General features: G+C 34.7%; 1 protein-coding gene across 4 annotated transcripts in view; it reads right to left on the bottom strand.

Moving 5' to 3' along the window:
* The window catches only part of LOC101895719 (anion exchange protein 3), a 129110-nt gene that overhangs the window by 40507 nt on the left and 76546 nt on the right, over positions 1 to 12057 (bottom strand). For all 4 annotated transcript variants that reach the window (XM_059131904.1, XM_059131907.1, XM_059131905.1 and 1 more), the window contains one exon: positions 904 to 1057. In XM_059131904.1, the coding sequence (XP_058987887.1) occupies positions 904 to 1057 (154 nt within the window). The remainder of the gene's footprint in view (positions 1 to 903; positions 1058 to 12057) is intronic.

Below are 12057 nucleotides of genomic sequence, written 5' to 3'. Positions count from 1 at the left end.
GATATTCGGTATTTTGATGATTTTAGCGACATTCTTTACCGAAATCGTTTCAAATTTGGTATTTGAAGTTCGTAATGGATGCTACATCCTAAGTCAAAAAATGAGCCATGTAGGTCCACGTCTTCATATAGTCCCCATATAACGGTGCCCCCCGATATTCGGTATTTTGATGATTTTAGCGAAATTATTTAGCGGAATTGTTCCAAATTTGGTATTTGAAGTTCGCAATGGATGCTTCATCCTAAGTCAAAAAATGAGCCATGTAGGTCCACGTCTTCATATAGCCCCCATATAACGGTACCCCCCATATTCGGTATTTTGATGATTTTTAGCTACATTATAAACATATTTTTCTTTAAGTTTCGCATTTGAATATTGTAATAACTTATGACAAAAGTTGCCCACGTCGTCGTATAAGCATTCGGTATTTTTAAGATTTTAACACAATTTTTAACGGATTTTATTTATTTATTTATTTTTTTTTTGGAAATTGCCAAATTTGTACCAAATGGTGGAGGGTATTAAAAGTTCGGCCCGGCCTTACAGCTTTTTTACTTGTTTGTATATAGAAACCCTCTTGCCATAAATTATCAGTATTTGTCCATGTTTTGTTGTAGACCTTATATTATGATACCCCTTGATTTTAGCTATATTTTCCATAGGAAGATTTTTTTATAAAACAAAATTCGTGTAGTTATTCCAAAACACAGAAGAATATATTTGCTCACTTTTTTATTCTAATAAATATTACACTGGTGTTCCGCACATATAGGCAAACAATTCATTACAAGATAATGTTTGTATTACATTAAAGTAATGGCTAATTTCTTCTAGATCCGGTACTGTATACCTTAACATATCACTTGTTATGGATATAAGTGTTTATAAATTCCAATTACTTACCACTATTAATATTTTTAAAGCTACCGGGTATTGGATGAACGGAATCCTGAAATGTGGTTACATCAAATTTTTCTTTAAGGGCAGATGGACCAGCGAAAACTTTTTCCATTTCCGAGTCCAAATGAACTTCATTGGGATCTTCATTGCCACTTGACTGAAAGTAAAAGAAAGAAAGAAAATAAATATATGAAATAAGATTATATTGAAGTTTATAGTCTTATAACAGAAGTTACAGATCATCTATGTAGACAGAACCTCTAAGAAGACAAATAAAAAAATAGAACTATTTGGTGACTATGGCCGACCTTGTGTCTTGTAGAAGTTATAAAAATAGTACCAAATTTGTTTGCCACAGTGAATAAATTATTTCGCCACACTTCAAATAAATGTATTTTTTGGTACAATGTCATGTAGTAAAATTAAACTATCTCACTGTAGAAATCCGCTTTATCCGTTTTAAGATGACAAAAAACATTTAGTTTGTGTAACAAATTGTTTTTCCATTCGTTTGCAAATTTGTCGAAGTGAAACAATTTTATGGGGTTCGGCGCAGGTTCCATTTTATTATACCCTGCACCATAGTATGGAGGGTATATTAACTTCGTCATTCCGTTCGTAACTGCTCGAAATACTCATGTCATACCCAGGTGTCACTAGGCAGGTTATGTTCGAAAATCGGTCATGTCGCCCACATATAACGGTACCTTCATTTATTCGGCATTTTGATGATTTTAGCTACATTGTAGACCAGAATTGTTTCAAATTTCGTATTGCTAGATCCAAATGTGCACTACAACCTATGGCGAAAAATTTGCGAATGCAGGTCTACGTCTTCGTAAATCCCCACATTTTGGTATTTTAAAGTTTCAATTTTCGTATTTGAAGTTCGGAATCGGTATTACAGTCTATGACGTATTTTATGATTTTTTAGACATTATTCACCGGAATTGTTTCAAATTTTCGCATCAGATGTCTGGTTGAGAGAAATATATATGTATGCCCAGTTTGAATAAAACCATGACTTGTTTAGCACGTTATGAGATATACAGGGTGAGATGAAAAAACTGCAACCAACTTGAGACTGTTGTCATATCAAAGCCACTCGTTCGATAGCTTTTAAAATTATTCCAGTGACAGCTCATTATATTGTTTACAAGCGTACAAAAGCATTTTGGTGAGAATTTTCCAGAAAAAAAAGTTATTCGTGATGGAATTCAAGCGTGATAGTGTGATTTCTTTATATTTGGCTGGAAAACCACAAGTGGCTATCGCTAGAGCACTCCAGCATTTAAATGTAAATAAATGTTTTGTGTCTCAAGGAAGTCGACGAAAGAAAACAGCAACATCAGTAGAAATGGTTCGAAAAGTAAAGAAGCGACTTGGTCGACACCCGCGTCGCAGCGGCCGACAAATGGCTCGTGACCTGAACATATCGCATTATTCCATTCGGCAAATATTGAAAAATGAGCTGGGGGTAAAGCCATTGAAATTCAAAAAAGTGCAAGAACTTACACCGCAACAAAAAAGAAAATAGACTTAAAAGAGCTAAAGAGTTGCTTCGCTTGGCCGAAAGTGGTGAACTGCCGAATTTGGTTTTCTCCGATGAGAAAACATTCGTTGTCCAGCAGTTTGTAAACAAACAAAATGATCGTGTTATCTGGCCAAAGAGGTCAGCTGAAAATGTGCACCTTCGGTTGGCCACCAGAACTCAAACGCCGGCCACGGTGATGATGATGTGGTGATCATAATCAATGCCGAATATTATGGCGAAAATATTCTGGAGGGTGTATTAAAGCCTTGGGCACCCAAACATTTTTGCCACAAACCTTGGGCATTCAGCAAGCTCCCCCCAATAATGGTTACAAAATGAGGTTCCTCGCTTCATTCCAGCGCACAATTACCACCAAAATCTCTGGGCACCAATCCGTTGGACTTTTGTGTCTGGAGTATTTTGGAAAGCAAGGTTGGCACTAAAAAATACCAAAGTGTCGATCACCTCAAGCATCACCTCAAGCATAGCAACATTCGGGCAGCATGTGACGGTTTCATTGGCCGTTTGAAGGCCATAATTCGTGCCAAAGGTGACCAATTCGAACGAATCTAAACTTATTCTAAAATTTGATGGTATTTCCGACATTTTTGTTTCACCAATAAAATTAAAAAAAAAAACATTAAAAATTATTTCAACTGTAAGGTAACTAAAAGGCTTTTTTATTTTTTTAATAATATTTATTTATTATAATAATTATAAATAAATATTATTAACAATAAATATTTATTTATTATTTGGTGCAAACCAATTTAAATTCGGATATAGTTCTAATAGATTACTTCTCTATCCGATTTTAATTTTACTCATATTAAAATAATACATAATATAGGGTAAGTGTACCAATAGTCGGCACTTTTAGGATTTTCGCGTTTTTAATCGCTCACCATTCTGAGTGGAACTTTTCAATTATTACAAAGTTAATTTATTCAGATTCGTAATTTTGTATAGTTTTTGCAATAATAAATAAAGTTTTAATAACTTTTTATTAAATTTCATAAGTTTGTAGTTTTATTAAAACAATGCTTTTTTGCCAGTAGTCGGCACCACTTGCTAATTGTGTGGTATGGCATGATCCAACAGTCGGCATACCAATTTTTTTTTGTAAGAATAAATAATAATATTAATAAATTAATTTATTAAAACATAATATTTTTGTTTAATTAAACTGATTCGACATCTTTATTGAACTTTTCTTAAGAATATGGATTGTTGAGGACCTTCACAGACAAAAATTTAATTTTTATTAGAATAAATCATCTTTTCTTAGCGAAATTGTACACAAAGATAGCTGACAATATATTTGAAGTAAGCAAAATACATTTAGTTATAATAGTTTCATTTATTTGGGCTTAAAAATTAAAAGTGCCGACTTCTGAGACATGCCGAACTTAGGCACACTTACCCTATATAAGTTCTTTATTGTGATATGACAAATTCCCCCCATTGTCCGAAAATGCCTCAAGACAAACCCAACTTCAAGGTTTCCATCGTCACTTTCAATCTATTCGCAGCTAAGGATTTAACTAATCGTATAAACAAGTTTTTCTCTTAGTTAAGGTCATTCGGAACTTTCTGCTGTGTTATTCACACCTGGAAATAATTATTTTAGTACCTAGAAAGTATACTATCCGAATGGAAGGAACAGTTTATTTTCTTGTTCTCTTAATTTTTTTCCCCCTGCAAGAAATGCTATTAAGAAAACTTTTTGTTTCTACACCATAATTTGCTCAATATGGTGGATATTCTAATCGATAACTTAAAGTGAAGAACTTCTTCACCAATGAACATAGACACTTGTGTGTCATTTCTTGTCTTCTTTGTCGTCTTTTTGAAAATTGATTGAGTACTACATTCCATTAAGAAACTTAAATGATGGACTACAATGTGTCAATGTTAAAAATAGAAAGAATAATGTGCCTAATGGCCACGACTAAACATATTTTTTGTTCATGTCAATAATTTTGAAATTTAAGTGTTTAAAACAAGTGGAAAATAACATAGGAAAACAAACAAGTGTGAAAAATGTAAACAAAGGCTATGAAAACACCTTTCTGGAATATGGAAAGATATATATGCTGTAATAATATGGAAACCATTATATTAAAAACTAGTAAAGAAAGTCTTATTGTTGGGCGGGGCCGACTTTATGATATCCTACACCACTTTGCTAATTTAGTAGAGCTGCGCATAACAATTAAAAGTTTTTATGGGAGAATTCAATTATGCACGCTATGATTATAATTATAATTTAATGTTCAAAAGACTAAATATGCCGAAGCATAAAAATATATATGGGAGCTATATCCAAATCGGAACCGATCTCGATAAAATTTAGCAAAGATATTTCTGAGCTGTATTTGATATATTTCGCTGAATATAGTTGTTACGGAGTGCATATTACGGCTGTGGGTAACAAATATGACAAATCGGATGAACAGTATATATGGGAGCTATAGCTATGTCTGTACCGATCTTCACCAAATTTGACATACTAGCTTCTAGACTCAATTCGGTCGTAAGTGCCAAATTTCATCCCATTTGGGCAAATATTAGACGATTGGTGCACAATCCAAGGTAAAGCGGACGAAATTATATATGGGAGCTATATCCAAATCTGAACCGATCTCGATAAAATTTAGCAAATGTATTTCTGAGCTGTATTTGATATATTTCCCCAAATATAATAAAAATAACAAATCGGATGAACAATATTTATGGGAGCTACAGCTATATCTGAACCGATTTCGATCAAATTTGGCATACTTATTTTCAAGTCCAATCTGATCGTACGTGCAAAATTCCATACTATTCGGACTGATATTACACGTTTGGTGCACAATAAAAGGCAAATCGGACAAAGATATATATGGGAGCTATATCTAAATTTTGACCGATTATCTCCAATTTCAATAGGGTTCGTCCTTGGGACAAACAAATGATTTGTGCAAAATTTCATCTGGATAGGGCAATAAATGCGAACTGTACTTTGTTTACAAAAATATATGGACAGACGGACGGACGGACGGACATGCATAAATCGACTCAGAATGTGATTCTATGCAGATCATCAAAAGGAACTATGGGTCTATCTCGTTTCCTTTTGCCTGTTACAAATAAATGCACAAAGACATAATACCCTGACCACATTGTGGTGTAGGGTATAAAAAGTTAAAAAGTATCAGTAGGTTTAGCCGACAGATGTATGTAGACCAACCATTCCGACCAACCGTATCCAGAGATTTTGGTGGCCATTGTGCGCTGGAAATGGAGCGAAGAACCTCATTTTGTAACCATTCTTGGGTGACGCGTTCTGAGTGCGATGGTGCTGAGTCCTGTTGGAATGTTCAAGGTCTGCGGACAAAATGTTTGCCTGTCCAAGGATTTAATACACCCTCCAGAATATTACATAATACATTTATTCTGAGGCCACGGTCGATTAATACGAGTGGAGAGCGACCATCGGCTGTTACGGCGGCCCACACCATCACCATGGCCGGCGCTTGAGTTCTGGTGGCCAACCGAATGTGCACATTTTCAGCTGACCTCTTTGGCAAGTAAACACGATCATTTTGTTTGTTTACAAACTGCTGGACAACGAATGTTGTCTCATCGAAGAAAACAAAATTCGGTAGTTTACTATTTTGACTTTTGTTATGATTATTTAAATTGTTGACCCTAGAAGGAATGGGCCAATATTGCCCATTCCGTTTCGGACTTAATTAAATATAATACTTGGTTACTTTCTTTACATCATATAAGATATGTGATAATTTTTAGAAAATGTCAAAATGTGCTTGGGGGACCAGATATATTTGACCGAAGTATTCCATGTTCATAATTCATATAATACAGACAAAAATATTGGTTTTTGTTCCGATCTCTATAACAGATCTTGTGTTAATAGAAATATTGAGATTTGCCAAGTCTAAATGGAATCGAATGTTAACTTCGCGTTTTATGAGCTTCATGGATATTCGAAATTTTGAGTCGTTGTGGAAGAAGGAGAGGACCAATATATCCCATCTTCACAGCATAAGAAGAAAACCGGATACTTATATCGGATTTTATAATCCTTTTGGTTATTCCAAATTATGTGGGAGAGGTACCAGAAGGAATAGACAATCTTTATAACTGATCTTTTGTTGATAGAAGTATTGAGATCTGTCAAGTATAAATGGAATCTGATGTTAATTTCGCGTTTTGTGAGCTTCATGGATATTCAAAATTTTGATCTTTTGTGGGGGAGATACAAGAAGGAGTGGACCGATATATTCCGTTTTCACACCAGACTTTGGGTTAATAAAAGTATTGCGATGTGTTCTATTTGAAGATATTTAATAGAACTCTTACATCTCATTTTATAAGAATTAACATTGTTTAAAATTTGGACCCTTTGCGGAGGAAGTACTTAATGGAGTTGGACCGGTATTGTCCATTTTCGCATTTGACCTAGAACTGATGCAAATATTAGGATTTGCAAAGTTAGAGAAAAATCGAATTATCGATTATATTTCTGTGCAGAAAATATTTTTTTTGGTTTAAAAATGTCGACTTTGAGGGAGGTACCAGAAGGAGTGGGGAAGGTACCAGAAGGAGTGGGGAAGGTACTAGAAGGAGTGAGGAAGGTACTAGAAGGAGTGGACCGATATATTCCATCTTAACACCAGACCTTGGGTTAATACAAATATTGGGAGGTGTGAAATTTTATAAGACTTAACATTATTAGAAATTCTGACCTTTTTGGGGGGAGGTAACTAATGGAGTTGGACCGATATTGTCCATTTTCGCACTTGACCTAGCACTGACGCAAATATTAGGATTACCATATTTGGAGCAAAATCGAATTATCCTTCCTTTTTCTGTACAGTAAAATATTTTTTGGAAAATGTTGCCCTTTTGTGTGGGAGGTACCCATATTCGAACTAGATATAAGTTTGACAATAATATTACGATATACCAAGTTTGGACCCAATCGAATACTACCATCGAGAGTTATCGAGGGCACCAGCCAGCCAGACCGATAGACGGACGGACATAGCTAAATCGACCCCAAATGTCCGGAAACAGATTTGGTCCAAAGAGACCTAGAGTCTAAACAGTTATTTCGATGATGGCCTTATCAAATGATATATATATACCCTCAGTAGCCATATGGATGAGGGTATAAAAACCCGAAAATTTTTCCTCGGACTTTTTCGAGTTGACGCCTTAAAGTAGCATAAAATTTCATTTTAGGCGGAATTTGTAAAAACAAGACTCTACACAAAATTTCAATATAAATCAGAATAATTATAGACCAATCGACGCGGAATTTCGCATGTAGCTAGAGTTTAGGTCGGGGAAGAAGCCTACCAATTTGGGTGGTCATCGTATAATATTTAGCGGGTAAAATAGACCATATCTTTTGTGTTGAAAAAATTCAACATTTTTCATTAATCCGCGAATATTTTAAACCCCGGCGAAATCACAAAGCCATGAGAAGGTTACTTCTGATCTTTACATTGATGTTAACATCCAACAAATCGGATATGTAGCAAAATATGTGCGATATATATGTCTATCAAAGAAGATATGCTTGGATGATCTCTTATATGTCGAGAACGGCTGAACTGATTTCGACAGTTCTCATTAATTCAGAATGGCCTCTTGGCAGGAAAGAAACAACGTCTAACAAATCGCATAAAAATATCTCCCTAGAGATGAAAATATTGATTTTGTAAAATTTTCTCATATTTTTTTTAATTTTGTCACATTTTTGGCATATTTTCATTTTGAATTACACATTTGGTAATATTTCTACAGCTAACAAAACTAAGTAGTTAGGATATCAGGATATCATATACAGATCGCATTTATGGCCCGATCCTAACGAAATTTTGAATGGGAATCAGATGAGGGTTAGAATAGAAGCCTACTCTTTTTGGAGATGATCATCATATATTTAGGGGTTGAAATGGACCAAAAAAAAATGCAAAATTGTCAGCAGGTCGTAATTATTGCCCGATGGGGGGGTTACCGGGCATTGCAAAAGCCAAGCAGTTTTGGATGGCCATCCAAAAATATTGAATGTGTGAAATAGTTTGCCAACTTTTGTAGACAAAATACGAAAATGACCATTACAGTGACTTTTTGGAGAATTCACAAACACAGGAAAGACGCACTTCTGACTATTTCGTTAACGCTGATTTCGTTGAAGAATATAGTCAAATGTCTGTATCTCATATAGATGCGTTTCAGTCAAAAACCAATAATAATTGTTAATCTTTTGCCACTTCTGAGAGATTACAGGTCTTTGGGAAATATTGGTTCCAGATCTAGGAAGACCATTTTCGTGCAACATCTTCCAATAAATTGGAAATGAGCAAATTAGTTAAAGTTGCTATTATTCGAAAATTAGAGAACGAATCCTGATAGTTTTCTTTTATTATTTGTCACAATATCTTGTGGAATTCTTTCGAGTATCTCGCCTATATAAACTGTATCGTTTATTATAGTGTTGTAGGGTATTCAACGGTCGGCCCCGCTCGACTGTAGCCTATGCTTACTTGTTTATTTTTATTTTTTTTACAACAAATCCATTTCATTTGAAAATTATGAAATTTTTTTGTTCTCAATATAATTCATTGCAGAGGCTTATTTTAAAGTGGGAATAAATAAAAGATATGCAAATGGTTTCGCGGAATTTGTGAACATTATATTTAGCTTTAAAGTTATGCAATTGTAGAGAGTTTACTCTGATGAGATTATTCCAGTTTGAATAAGCGAAAATGAAAAACTCCATGTATTTGAAGCTCATTTAAATTTTAAATTCAAACCAGTGTTGTTTTAATTTACGTACACAAAAAGTTGTAAAGAATAGAAATAACAGAAAGCCAGTAAGGAAAGTCTTAAAGTCGTGAGGGCCGACTTTATGATACCCTACACCACTTTGCATATTTAGTAGAGCCTCACATAACAATTAAAAGTTTTTTGTCTTTTTTAAGGGAGAATTACAGTGACAAGCTATGATTATAATTATAATTTAAAGTTCAAAGAACTAAATATGCCAAAGCATTTGTATCTTTTAAACTCGGACATGTGTTGCCCATTTGGTGCACAAATAATTTAAAATCGGATAATAATATATATGGTATATCCAAATCTGAACCGATCTCGATATAATTTGGCAAAGATATTTCTGACCTGTATTTGATATATTTCCTTGAATATCGTTGTTACGGAGTGCATATTACGGTAGTGGGTAACAAATATAAAAAATCGGATGAACAATATATATATATATTGAAGCTATAACTATATCTGAATCGATCTTCACCAAATTTGACACACTAGCTTTTAGACTCAAATCGGTCGTAAGTGCCAAATTCCATCCCATTTAGACAAATATTAGACTTTTGGTGCACAATAAAAGGAAAATCGGCCGAAGTTATATATGGGAGCTATATCCAAATCTGAACCGATCTCGATAAAATTTAGCAAAGATATTTCTGAGCTGTATTTGATATATTTCTCCAAATATTGTTGTTGCAGAGTGCATATTACGGCTGCGAAGGACAAAAATAACAAATCGGATGAACAATATATATGGGAGCTATATCCAAATCTGAACCGACCTCGATATAATTTGGCATACTTATTTCTAGGCCTAATTTGGGCCTAGCAAATGATCTGTGAAAATTTTCATCTGGATCGGGCAATAAATGCGACCTGTACTTTGTTTACAAAAATACATTGACAGACGGACAGACGAATGGACGGACATGCATAAATGGACTCAGAATGTGATTCTATGCAGATTATCAAAAGGAACTATGGGTCTATCTCGTTTCCTTTTGCCTGTTACAAACAAATGCACAAAGACATAATACCCTGACCACCTTGTGGTGTAGGGTATAATGAAGAAAGCTACTGTCATTACAGTTCTGCAAATTGTTGTAGACATTGATGACTTGTTTCGGTATTCGATAATCATTAATGTGTGATTTGCAGTTGCAGTTAAAGATTTTGCAATTATGCAAAGAATAATAATCGGGAAAATAAATTAAAAAATAAAAAAAATATTAGTTCTGCCTGGGCCCAAATTTGAAGTAATGCCGTGGAAAAATGTGGCTAAATCCTAAAAATACCGAGTATTGGGAGGCACCATTATGTGAGGAATATACGAAAGCATGGACCTATATTCTTAAAATTTGAGTCCAATAATCTCCATCATTGGGAACGAATTTGGAAATTTAAAAAAAAAAATAAAATCCATTAAAAATTCTGCTAAAATCTTAAAAATACCGAATATAGCAGTTATATTGGGGTCTCTACGACGTGGACCTACATAGGCATTGTTTGCTATAAGCCATTACCATAGTATAATTAATTATAATGTAGCTATACGAAGACCTGGACCTGCATAGACAATTTTTTTTGTCACAGGCTGTAGCAATACCGAATATAGGGAGGTACTGATATATGGGGCCTATACGAAGACCTGGACCAACATAAAAAAAATTGTGTCACAGACGGTAGTTCCAATTACGAACTCTAAATACGTAATTTCAAACTACTCCGGTGAATAATGACGCTAAAATCATCAAAATGCCGAACATTGGGAGGTACCGTTATAGGGGGGCTATACGAAGACGTGGACCTGCACAAACAATTTTTGTCCTAGGCTGTAATATCCATTTCGAACTTCAAATACCAAATTTTAAACAATTCTGATGAATAATGTCGCTAAAATCATCAAAATACGAATATTGGGAGGTATCGTTACATGGAGGCTATATGAAAACGTGAACCTTCATGACCCGTTCACGAACTTAATCTGCCTACTGGCAAAATAAACATGTGTAACAATTTTTTCCCTTCTATCTCAGTTATTTTGAAAGATAGAGTGATTACAACACACAGACAGACGTTCGTCTAATCGCTAAATCGACTTAGAATTTTACGCTGATCAAGAATATATAGATACTTTGTTGGGTCTGATATGAGTATTTCGAGGAGTTACAAACGGAATGACAAAGTTAATATACCCTCCATAGAATGGTGGAGGGTATAAAACTTTGCGCCACTCAAAAATGGTTACAAAATGAGTTTCCTCGCTTCATTTCCAGCGCACAATGGCCACCAAAATCTCCGGATACCAATCCGTTGAACTATTGTGTCTGGAGTATTTTGAAAAGCAAGGTTGACACTAAAAAATACCAAAGTGTCGATCACCTCAAGCAAGCGTTTCGCCGGGAATGGGCCAAAATACCGCAGAGCAACATTCAGGCAGCGTGTAACGGTTTCATTGGCCGTTTATAGGCCATAATTCGTGCCAAAGGTGACCAATTCAAACAAATCTAAAATTATTCTAAACATTGATACTATTTCCGACATTTTTTGCTTTCATTCAATAAAATTAAAAAAAATGTAAAAACTATGGAGTTTGACTTTGTTGCAGTTTTTTATCTCACCCTGTAGTACTTCCCTCTGCAACTAAATTATAACTGCTCTAAAGCCATGATAGGTGGTATGATATACTTCAAATAAATTCTTTTGTTACGGGAGATCTCCTAAATATGCATGGTGGTGTAGGGTAACATGTAGTCGGTCCTGCCCCCTTT

The sequence above is a fragment of the Musca domestica genome, unplaced genomic scaffold, assembly GCF_030504385.1.
Source record: "Musca domestica strain aabys unplaced genomic scaffold, Musca_domestica.polishedcontigs.V.1.1 9, whole genome shotgun sequence".
In the NCBI taxonomy this organism is placed as follows: domain Eukaryota; kingdom Metazoa; phylum Arthropoda; class Insecta; order Diptera; family Muscidae; genus Musca; species Musca domestica.
The sequence above is the reverse complement of the archived record's forward strand: the minus strand, read 5'-3'. Positions and strand labels throughout refer to the sequence as shown.